Here is a 12,732-nt window from a genome sequence, read left to right as displayed (position 1 = left end):
TGTGTTTCAAAAATCACTACTTTTGTTTAGTGTTTTCTTAGGCTAAGGTGGCATGCTCTCAGTATTTCAAGAAAACACACTACTAGATAACTTTTCCTTTACATATTTAATAAAGTTATATATGAACAACTTTTGGATTTGAATTATTGTTTGAGCACTTAATTTGGTAAAATATTAAATACTAGTACTAGACATGCATTCCTTTCATTCAAGCTTAAGAAAACATTACAAAGTTGACAGATAACATTTATTAAAACATGTTATACAAAAAGGGGGCATGGGACTCTTCTATAAGAAGAAAATATTGAACAGTAACATTAAATTAAAACCATGCTGTACAGTTAAGACAGCAATATTTATAGACAAATCTATCCAACCTCTGCAGTACAAGCATAACATCTCACAAAATATCAAGATATGCAGTTTTACTATTATAAATGACTTGTTTAGAATAAAAACATATAGCTCATTAAGGAAGATTCACTTGACTTGCATAAGCACTTATATTTCTGGAAGAAATATGGAATCCCATGAAGAACAAACAAACAAAAAAAAAGAGCAGCAATTGACAGACACAGGCTTCAAGCAAAATTAGAACTTACAATTTAATCACGTTAAAAATATACCATTTTGTTTTCCAGCATCTTCCCCTAGGGCATTGTCAGCTTACAGCTAAAGAACTCTAGCCATCCAATGAAGCATTTAAATGATTAAAAAAAAAAAAGCAACTTTCATCTGTTTTGAGAAATGTTCTAATTCTATTAAAGCAAAATACTCAATATACTGCTGTGGGCTCTCAGAATTCAAAGAAAGGTCACCTCACTGGCATCAGCACAAAAGGGCTGAAATTACAAGAAGTGACTCCCTTCTTTCAGACTCGACAGCATAGGGACTTCAATGTTATCAGCCTTTGATCACCCTCCCTTGCTTTTGATACAGGACAAAATTTCTTAAACAAAAGTCTCAGATGAATAAAAGTTAAAATGAAAAATGTAATGGACAGTACCTTCTGGAGTCTACCTGCTCACCCATTAAACAAAGATAGCTTCAGCATGCAACTTTGAAGGTAATATTTAAAAAACAGTAACAGACCTACAACAGTGTGTGAAATAGTAACCTCCTCCCTCAAAAGGGTCAGACATACATCTAAAGGACATCATAACCCTGCTAAGAGTTTTTTGGATATTTTTGGAATGTCAGTTACATAGATACCATGGTAATTAACAGCTTAGTTCTGGAACAGGATGAAAATGAACTCAGCTGTCATAACAGATGTTCTTCCATTGACAGGACAATGAACGGCTTCACAGTAATGGAAAATTTTGAAAGCCTCCTGTGTGTACAATGATTCTGGTTTTCAGAAGATACTTACCTTACTGCTGTCAACAGCAGAAGTGAGCAATATAAAAATACACAGAAGTTTCAAGGTTGTATCATTAAGGTACTGAAGCTTATGGGAAGATGAATGAAATTTACCAAATATGCATTTGGATACATATTGGTCACTTCCCTCCTGCTCACAGCCAAGAAAAAATCTCTTATCCTGAACAAATTCACTGCACTAGCGATGACTAACAGCTCAGTAGAAGCTGCATCTGCATTTCTCACTTTACTGCCTACAGCTGTCCTGGGCATAAATTGCTGGGTTTCAGTGGGCTGCAAAGGTGGCAAACAAATGGTTACAAACTGCCCTGTGCCTGTCAAAACAGGTTCTAACTAGCACTGAAACTGATGTAAACAGCCCGTTACATGCCAAATCTTGAACCAGCACAGCACCTTCGCTGAAATACAGTTAAAACAAGCAGTAGATGTTCAAGAGGTGCAGGGAATTAAAAAAGGAGGAGATACTCCAGAGGAAACAGAGCTAGAAACGCATGAGGAGAAACTGAGGAGACTGGGAAGATGCACCAAGGAAACACTGAGGACATGTGTGAAGACCCACTCTCAGAAGGGCACATGGTGCCAAAGGAGCAACATTTCCATGGGACCTCAACGTATGGATAACCTGTGCTATAGCGGGTACACCTCTGAAGTAACTGAGCACCAGGGGTGACCCAAGCAAGAACAACCACATCCTAGAAGTGGCTACAGTCCATGGAGAAACCACACCAATGGGTAGTGACAGGGACAAGCCTGGCACAGCAGGGGCTACCCACTAAGAAACAGGGAAGCACATGACCCCATCCTCCTGTGCAAACTTTCACCTCACCAAGAGGACTGAAACAAAGAGACAGAGAGGAACTCCTAATGAAAATAAGCAGAAGTGAGATTAGGAACTTGGAGGGTTAGAGTGTTGGAGTTAGGCTTGGAGTGTTAGAGTTAAGGTGAGCCTGAGGAAGGGGGAGTGTTTAATTTTTTTTCTTTTTCGCAATACCTCCATCATTGTTTAGAAGCCTGTTGAAGCACAGAAAGTTAACCTCTGTAAAAAGGTTCCAAGTCAACTGTTTTGCCTGCGGTAGACAAAACTAACATTTTTACAGAAGTATCTCAAGCTCCACTTAAACACTCAATCCTCTCAATTACATCTCATAATCTTATTGGTATTTTCCTTCAATCAGTTGGTTTCAGGTAAATTAATATCAGAAAGTCAAGCATTATAAAAAATAACCAGCGCAGCAACATTTGCAGGAGTTCCAGATGATGTCATAATATGAAGTAAAACAGTAACAGGCAAATATTTAAAAGATACTATTCATGCTGAATCACTAAAGGAGGATATGGTTCTATAGAATCTACTGGACCTGTCATAAAAACATTTAAAATGTCTCTCTCAGTACATTTTATTTTAAAGCTTTATTTCAAAGTAATCTAACTGCAAATAGGACCAATAATCAACTTTAAAACATCCCATATAAAAGTCATTCCAAGCTGGTAAAAAGAAACAGTTTTGCTGGCAGCTCTGTAAGATGGTCTGGATTTAATGGTTAAAATTTTTTGTGTGACCATGGTTCTCAGCCTGGTGCTTCTGACCAGCCTTTTATTGGTTAAATGGGAAGTGACATCCTTCATCTTTTTATGCAACACTGAAGTGACGATTTGAAAGGGTTTGAGAACCAATGCAATATACAAGATCACTCTTGAAATGAGTATAAGTATACCTTTCTCAAAAATGAGATGATGGTATTTGCAGAAATGATGCCCTGTATGCAGAGTAAGGCCTTGAAGAATGGAAAATTAGAGCCAGTGAGTGCAAGAACCCTTTCCTCTATACTTATGTAAACAGGCAAGCATTATAATTTTCTTAGTATTAAAAAACAGAGTGTTAGCAGTGTGGAAATAAACCATAAAGGGAATATCATTTTAAGTTTAAAAAACATACTTAAAAAGTTTTTTTTTTTGTTATTAAATACAAAGTGCTTCTATACATTAAGCAGGTTACAGTGTTAATGAGCAAATCCCTGTTAGTTACCTTGATTACAAGGGTTATACATATGGCCACCATGGTATATTAGAGAGTTCAATTAAGTGCTAAGAATAGGAACTCCTTGATGCTGACCATTCATGCCCATTGCCAGCAATGGATTCACGATATTTGGGAGTATCTCTTTTAAGAACATTCCATGTGAAAATATCTGAAGCATTAGAAGATTTAAAGCCTCTTAAAAAATTGAAGTTTGTAAGCAGAATGCCAGAAAAGAAGTGACAGTAATTACAGCCCACCAAGTACTAAACCCCAGCTTGTACAAGACACTGATGTTCAGGAAACAGTTTGGTTGCATCTCAAGACAATTTGTAATCAGGAGTTTAAAAAAGAATCCAAGTTGGAATTACCTTCACATGTTTTTCCTTCATCATACAGGGTCATTTGTGTAAGTACGTTATCCTGCATGTTCCAGATTTAATGTATTAACTGGGGCCACACAGGCTTCGAAGGCCTTTGATGATGGTTAACGTTATTCCTCATGTTACAAACACTGTGCTTGGATATCACTCCTTTCCATTACAGCCTAGGTATACTCTAAAGGCTCTTTTTATATTTCAGTAAAGTACAGAGAAGGGTTATTGCTTTTGCATAGGAATGCACTAAGCTTTCAACCCCAAAATCCTGTTGCCACCTTTTTAAGTGATGCATTCACTCTACTCCAGAGCTGGCAGCATCTCTCAAAACCACAAACATTCTTCCATCTAGCTCCAAGAATAAGATCCTCATACTAATGAAGAAGCGTCACTTTCCCAGAGAAAATCCAGACCTTGGACATGAGCATGGTACCATGTTCTGCAGCACCATTACTAGATCCAAATACAGTACTTTCTACATTCTCCCTCCCTCACAAGCAACTTCATTTGAAGAGGTAAACAGATCTGGCTACTTACTATCTATGTAACCAGTCACAGTAGTTCAGTACCAAGAATCTGTATCATAAGTTCTTACTTCTTACTATTCAAAGAGTAAAGAATTAAGAATTATCAATGCCTAAATCATTTTCCTAAAGCATGTTTCTAAAACTAGATAAAAGTTTCAAACAAGATTTTGTGCCAATAAACACCAAGTCAATTAATGAAGCTACAGAGTTTGGTACTTGCTACTGTAGTAAGTCACAAAAAAATGTGAATATACGGTTAGATCTTAGAATTTTTAGTATTTTGGGTAAGTTCCAAATATTACTTTTTTTTTTTTTTGGCAAGACATACTTATTACACACACTTCAATAGCTCTCAGTATGTAACAATCAAAATCAAGCCAAGCCAAAGCCTCATACAGCATTAGGCCCTGGAAGAGCAAACTAAATTATACTGAATACAGATTTCAGTTCACATAGCACTTAACTATATTTATGTGCTTTACAGACTCTTTAAATAGAAGCCAGCACAAAATTAAGCAACTGGAGATAGATAAAAAAGTGGAAGGCAGATAAAGGAAAGCCAAATCACCTTTAGCACAGCCTTTCATTAAGCAATGCAATAAAGGACATTTAACGATGCAGGCTATTTAATGATGCATGTTGAATATGTTGGCCGTCTCCAGTCTAATGTTAAATTCTACCTTTTTTCCCATAAAACATGAATCACAGAAATTTTATTAATAGATAGTCCACATAGTCCAGTGCAGTTATCCAAGTTCTCCTTTATATTCCACCCCCACCCCCCTAGTAAGGCTACTTGAATTCCTGCTTCATGTACATACTTGTACAATTTGGGTCAATTTAGAGCTAGGTTTTACTGTCAACTTAAAACACTCAGAAAACAATAGGGCTTCTAAATACTGTTGTGATGGCAATTAACGTCAAAGACCTTACAGAACACATTTTGCAAGCACCTTTCAGATTAACCATTTCCACTTCATACCCACCACCTGGAATAGTACTGTGGAAAATAAAACATTTGGTCTGCTCACACCAGCGTAATCACTGAAACTTGTTTTTTGAGAATTTAAATTTCACAATAGCAAGTACCAGACACTATTTGAATAATTAGTTTATTTTTATTACTGTACTAAACAAATGTAAGCTCTAATGTCTCAGTTCATCTCAGTAGTACTCTGCTCGGCTTTAGTAGCTTGATATGACTTGGTACAAGAGGTCACATGCCGATGGAAACTGTCCCGCCACATAAACCTTTTTCCGCAGATGTTACATTCATATGGTTTTATGCCTGTATGAATTTTCATATGGCCAACAAGATGGTGTTTCATTTTGAATTTCTTACCACAGACACCACACCCATAAGGTCGAAGACCAAGGTGCATACTCATGTGCCGATCTCTCTGACTTTTGTGTGTAAAGCTCTTACCACACTGACAGGGATACAGCTTATCAGCATGTGAGAATCCAGTGAGGGATGTTTCTTCTTTAATTCCTGCAGCCATTTCAATGCCTTCACCATAGCCTGTTGCTATCATAAGATCTTGTCTGTGAGCACTTAAATTTCCATCCGCCCTTTCACCAGAAAATTCTTCCATAGAAGAGCCATAGAAGTCAACTTGCTCATCATAATTACTTTCATCTGCCTGTTCATCAAATTCTGCTTCCATCTTTTTGTCAGCTATATGAAAGTCTTCAACACCTGAAGACTGGATTGAATGATCTGCCTGAATGGCATTCATGGATTCAGAAACTTGATGTTCATCATAAGGATTATCAACACCTTCACAGTCTTGTTCAAATCTTTCTGGTTTCACATGGATCCACCGCTTGTGAGACATGATGCTGGGTTTGCTATATATAGGTCTGGTATATTGATACTCAGCACTATCACTAGTTCCTTCTTCACCATCCTGACTTGTCATTCCTGTGCTAAGTCTATCGTGCTCTGTTGAAGAATTACTGGGGAGGTACTCATGTTCTGTCAATTGACATGATAGCTCATCTTTAGAGCTCTCTTCTTCATTTTCACCATCCCTCAGTTCCTGCACTTTGTGGAATTCTGTCTGTCCTCCAGAGCCAAGTTCAAAGGTTTCAGCAAGGCCATTGTAACTACTACTGCTTGGGGACTGATGGTCACTGCCATGATTCATCTTCTGACAGAGAACTGTTGGGTTTCCCTCTAGCACTTCAGTGCATTTATCCACTACGTGCCACATCTGAAGGAAACTTGCTGCTGTCAAGTAACTAACAATTTCTGGAGCAGGCATTACCAGCCGACCTGTGTAGGTAGACAGAAGAATGTTTTCAAACACTCTTGGATTCATCACATCAGGCAGGACTATTCGCCTGCTATTTTTTAGGAGAACCTGATCACAGAAGTAAGGTGAACTAGCTGCAAGAACAGCTTTATGGGCTCTAAAGAGATGGCCCTGAACTACAATGGACACATCACATAATTGTCCTTGCTGGCGCTGCTGATTTAACTTCTGTAAAATGGTGCTAGAAAAATCTGGAAATTCCACTCGGAAAGAGCTTGATCCAGACTCCATTTCATTACAAATTTAGTGTTGTGCTGGAAGAAAACAAAGAACAAAAGATCAGAAATTCTGCTTAGTAAAGTATTAATCTCTCAGTTTCCTTATAAACTCACATGGAAGTCACTCCAGCATTTTCTGGAACCTATGTCACTGCTATATTTCTATTTTCCCTCCCTCAATTTCATCTTTCTCTTTTCTGAAAGTTTTACTGAGGACACAAATTGCTACGCTAGCATATTTAGCTGTGCTTCTTCTGTTTAAGAGGACTCACCCACTACAGCAGGAGCTATAGAGTTATCCAGCAGATATAGGTTAATCATTTTAAGCACGAATTTAGGACAACAAGTAGAGTTATTTGATGAATTACAGCAATGGAGTTAACTCCAGGATGTTCCAGAGTTTCCAACAGCATATGAATGAACCTGCATTTCAACTACCAACAAAATCATTTAATTGACCCCCCCAATAAAAACTTACTATATGTTAGCTATATATTTTTTTTGTCTGCATCTTGTATATCCGTAATAATTCAACAATTGTACACTGCAAGCTCAGCTAGTAACTCAGATATTAATGTTCATGTTCCCATGACTCAGATGTCAATTACAAAGTTCACAATTGATTAATAACAACATTCTTTAAAATGCCTGCATTGCATTTTATATTGAAGTTTAATATGAATGCGCATATTGTTATCACCAGAAATAATAATAGAAATTGAAATGTAACAATGAAAGGCCAACATTAACTATCTGAATAAACTGGGTTTATGCAATTTTTCAATTTGATGTGTAAATTGAAGATAGCAGAACTCCAAAAGAAGCTATGAAGTAGAAAGCAGTTTTTCCCATCAAGATGCTTCTCATAAGTAGGAAAGCGAGAAAGTTTTAACAGATAGAGCTGCACACGTAAGAAAGAATACTAACTAAATAAGCAGAGAACACAAATGTACAGGATTTAAAGTACTTTCTGAATGTGGTACAAAAATAGAACATGCATTACAAGCAGTACTCTGAAATTCAAGTGGTTCCATGGAAACATGAATTGAGAAGATATGATTATGAAATTCTGCTACAGAGTCTGTACAGTAACTGTAGTACTTATAAAATTACATACTGTATATAATAAATATATATAACTTGTATATAATAAATGTATAATGTATATAATTATGTAACCAGCTACAGAAGAATTCATTAGATGCACTGTGTTCAAGTGCTGGCACACTGGCACAACGGTCTGACTACTAAATACAAGAAAAACAGCAGTGTGTGCTTACAAAATACTAATTACACAGGAGTGATTATGTAAATCAACATTTAATCAACAGCCAATCATTACATAATCCCTTCCTGACTGATCAGATGTTTTCCAGCTCATATTGTTGATGTTTTTCCTCCACTCTCCCAAAAGCTCACTGTTCCTTCTTTAAAGTTCCAAAGCCAGAAAAGGATGACAACATACAGAGCATAGGTGAAAACAGATAATTCACCACTAACTTAGATCAAGATGAATAAGGTTTCCATAGAAGAGAGAGCATGGGCTCAGAAGACACCAAAACTTTCAAGAACTACAGGCTGAAACTCCTCAAACACTGAAGTGAGCATCTTCTACAGAACTGCAAAGATAATACTTTTAAATGTCCTTTTTTTCTTAATTAGAAGTATGGCATCAATGTGATTCTTTTATGTAGATCTCTGAACAAAACAAACTGGGAAGAATACCCTGCTATTATGAAACTCACTTATAACAATAAATAATGATAGCAATATAGTCTAAAGTAAAAAGATACAGTTTTTGACCACATTTTCCTACTTTCTTGAAACCTTACACAAACTTCCCCCCGGGAGGGTCAGTAAAGATTAAAAAAAAACTTCCACTAAGGAGGAATACAGCCAAATGACTAAAAATTCTGCAACTGAGCACTGTAACTGCCTGTATACAGCAACATTCGCATCTTCATAAATTGTCATTGCTTTACCGGTTGAAGCAACGATTCAGCTTAAGAGGTGTTTACCAACTACCTCAAAATTCTCAGCTACAATACGAAAATTAGTTTAGAGAGCTGCTTTCGTAGAACTACTGCCTCACATGAACCATGAACAAGCAGTTACATTCTGCTGAGACAATTACCATGTTGTATTAAGCAAGGAAGTAGCCCCAAACATGCAAGTGATACTGTCTGCAAGTTCAATTGTTAATTTTTCATTCAACTTTACCTAAAACACTTGGCAGTACTTTGGACACTTATACACAGTGCATGTTATGAAATGCTTATTTTTTAAAATATTTTTAAAATGTGGGCATATTAGTTCTTTACCTCTTTTCAAAGTATTCTCAAATTTAAGATTCTATTTTTCCATACTCACCTACAAAAAAAAGACCAAGCAAACCAAAAATAAGCCTTTAAGAAATACTCGGCCTCAGTTTAAAGAGAAATCTCTATAATTCCTGCTTGTCTAAGCTGCCAAGTATCAGCAAGTACCTGGCATGGTTATTCACCAGAGAACCAACCACAGGTAGGAGCGGCCTTTCTTTTTTAAGTTTTAAATTCTCATAAAAAACAAAGGTATCAAAATATAAGCAAAATATTTTGTTAGTAAAGCTTTATACTTCAAGAATGTTTTCATTTTTTCTCTGGAGATTTTGATTTCTCCTTCTACGGCCGTTTTTCTAGTGCAGTTAATAGAAAATGCTTTATTTCCACGCTGCAATACTGAAACACACAGGGCTGGTATTATCTGCTTAAAAATAAAATTTTTTCGTGAACTGCCAGTGTACGGTAACTTCAGCTTTCGAAGAAATCCCTTTCGTTCCCTACACCCACCGAGGCAGCACCACAGAGCGCTAAGGTATCCGCAGGGACGCAGTAGGGAGCCCACGCGGAGGCGTTATGGTCACAGCCGCAGGACCGGCGCAACCCACAGCCAACGTGCAGCTCACCTCTGCCGAGAAAAGAGCCGGGAGCGAAGCGGGCCCAGGAGCCGCCTCCCGGCTCCCTGAGGGAGCGCCTCCCCAACAGAAAGAGACGCAGAAGCCGCGTGAGGCAGCCACCGCGGCAGGAAGCGGAGGGCGGCGGCAAGAGAGAGAAGGCCTCACTCACCGCCCGGGCCCTCAGCCTCACGGCTTCCCACGGCCTGCGCACAGGCAGCCTCTCACCTGGGGGCCTCAGAGTCTCGCTCATAGCGGGCCACGACCTCGGGTTCAACGCTCAGTGTGGCCGACAAAGCTCAACCAGCCTAGACGGCCCAGGAAGCAACGCTCCCCCGTGAAGGACTTCCGCATCCCGGTCACCTGACGCCCCGAGAACGGCTCTTCCGCTTCCTGCCCGCGAAGTGGTGGGGTAGCGACGGGTCCGCTGCGGTCCCGCCTCGGTCCCTCCCAATTGCGGCGTTAGCTGAGCCATGCTGGTGGCAGCGCGCCCGTCGAGGTGCGGCTGCTGCGACTTGAACGTCCAGTGCGCTGCTGGGCCATGGTGATATCTGACAAAAGGGCCCTCCGCTCGCAGAATTCCGCAGTCACTTTGTGTGCACCTCCTTAGTACTTCCCCTTTCCTTTTTTTCCCCAGGTCTTCGAAAATGAAGGATGGTGCTCGCCAACCCGAGGGACGTCTCAGCAAGGCAGACCTCTGGACCTTTGAACCTCTGAAACAGCGAACTCTGTTGGAATTGTTTAGTGAAATTTGAACTTGCCTAAAAAAGAAAATAGTCAAGAGGCAAAAATGGGAATTGTTATAAGTAGCAATAAAAAGAGAGAAATAATGCCAGTCTTTGGGGATGTACGTGTTGCTGAGAAATCCAGGAGGGAATGGGTGTTCTTGAATCCCCTGCAGAGGGAAATAAATGACAAGACAGAATTACTATTATGTTTTGTTATGTTTGCAGGTAAAGGAACAACTGGAAAGTCACCAACATCAAGGCGCTATCCTTAAAAAGATTTGTTTGTCGCTTGTCTTAATGGGATTGTGATAATGCATAATTGCTTTAAAGATTACTTTCTTTTTATGGTTTGATTTTGATATTGATGTATAAAAATAATATTGTCACCACAGGATTTCCCCAAAGAGTCCTCCTTTTTCATTATTTCACAGCTACTGTCCATTCCAATTGTTACTGCTGCTGTAGACAATGCCAGGAGGGAACAACCAGAAAACAACGTGGTTGGACCAAACCAGCAGTTTTCTGGCTGCTTACTCATGCTCTACACATGCTATGAACAGAGGCCTTACCTGCTACATAACAAGGATTACTGTATAATCAGACAAAAATGTATTAACAGAAAGAGAGACAGCTGATTACTGTGCATTTTTGGGGAAGATAAACTACTGAAACTTTGGGGCTCCAAAAAAGAAAGGGAGTTCAAAGAAAGCCTCTATTACTGTTAGATGCCATATCGTTTTCCCACAGTTGTTAAGGAAGCAGCGGTACTTGTGCTTTTTTTTCTCTGAAAGACATTACTGATCTAAGCAAGAGCAGTACCGACTTAATTTTGTTTCAGAAGTTTCTCATTCAGTTCAATTTTGTTAGAAAGAAAACCTGACTGAAACATCATTATGTGTGAAAATCCAGCAAAATAATTGGAAATATCTGGCATAAGCAGTAATTGGTACACTTTTTTTAGCCTTTCCCTGTTTAGATTTTCTGAGTTTACCTAGAAATAATGATGGATTTATAATGTTAGCTGGACGCATAATCTTGGCTCTCATTATAAAATGGTCTTCAAGAAAAATAGATGATTATATGTATCTATAAAGCTATGTGTCAGTGAACTTCTTTTACTGACATTTCTGTTACCAAGTACCTTTTAGATGGTAGTGTTCCAGTAAGGAGGGAAAGGCTGGAAATTTAGGTGATAACCTCTATTACTTCAGAAGGTTATACAGAAGGCTTTATTTCTAGATTCTTTCTGTTAATTCTGCCATAAATAAAGTACAGATCGGTTTGATTGCTGTTTGAGTGTTATGTACTTAACTTTGCCTAAAGATCCCGGGCTGAGTGAGGCAGGTGAGACTGCAGTGCGCAAAGGATAGAAGACCTCAACAAGCCTGAAGAATTGTCGGTCTCATTTTAACCCAGCAGATGGTGCTGAAGGCTAGGCCAACAACACGTCCACCTCGCTCCGTATCCAAACTGGGTAGGGAGCCTTGATTAACGCTTGGATACCAAATGCACAGAAGCTGTAGATGGTTCATTAGTTTTATTAGGTTCATTAGTAGAAAAACCGCTCTTCAGGTTTTTCGTTTGTTTGTTTTAAAGAATGTTTGGTCACGCGTGGTCAGCAGGAAGCCGCAGATGGTGTAGTTCCTGGAGTTTTAACTGCACCATCCCAGAAATCCATGCTAGTGAGAGGGAAGATGGCATCACTTGGCCACCCTTGACATTGAATTGAACAATTGGAAGCCTTTGCTTTTGTCTCTTTTTGAATCACCCCCACATTACATAAAGTGTTGCCTTTTACTACTGGAAAATGGAAACACCATATCTGTATTAAAAAAAAAAAAAGTTTTCCAGTGTTACACTTTTCATGTCTGAAGCCAAGTACTTGAAATACTCCTTTTGTGTGATAGTGCTGCCAACTGCTTAGCTTTTTAAAGGAAATACTCATTAAATTCTCTCTTTACAGAATCAAATCCTTTATATTTGTTGCTTGAAGCTAATAAAAAAAATTCTTCCCCCCCCTCCCAATTAATTTTCCCAGAATGGAAGTCTGAATTAAAACTTGTAGTTGCTCAGCATAAATAGCTGGCTAAGCTGGACTCTGTGAATCATGAGCTAAGGCTTCACGTCTTGTCGTGCAGTTGTGCTAATGTTATTTTACACTGCTGAGAGAGAGAACTGATGCTAAAAATTCCTGCTGTCTCCATCTTTCTCTAATGGGATTCAAAGCCACAG

At 38.8% G+C, this 12,732-nt stretch overlaps 1 protein-coding gene and 1 long non-coding RNA gene across 2 annotated transcripts; one reads left to right on the top strand and one right to left on the bottom strand.

Annotated features, from left to right (window-relative positions):
* ZBTB43 (zinc finger and BTB domain containing 43) lies at positions 92-10,138 on the bottom strand. Its single transcript, XM_021413979.1, has 2 exons — positions 10,001-10,138; positions 92-6,876 (listed from the first exon to the last, which is right to left on the bottom strand). The coding sequence occupies exon 2, from the start codon at positions 6,851-6,853 to the stop codon at positions 5,459-5,461; it is 1,395 nt and encodes a 464-aa protein (XP_021269654.1). The 5' UTR covers positions 6,854-6,876; positions 10,001-10,138; the 3' UTR covers positions 92-5,458.
* On the top strand, positions 10,175-11,785 carry LOC110406900. The gene is made up of 2 exons (XR_002443627.1): positions 10,175-10,316; positions 10,410-11,785. It is a non-coding gene; the product is annotated as an uncharacterized LOC110406900 (long non-coding RNA).

Source organism: Numida meleagris, chromosome 16, assembly GCF_002078875.1.
Source record: "Numida meleagris isolate 19003 breed g44 Domestic line chromosome 16, NumMel1.0, whole genome shotgun sequence".
In the NCBI taxonomy this organism is placed as follows: Eukaryota; Metazoa; Chordata; class Aves; order Galliformes; family Numididae; genus Numida; species Numida meleagris.
This window is presented reverse-complemented; position numbering and strand designations above follow the sequence as displayed.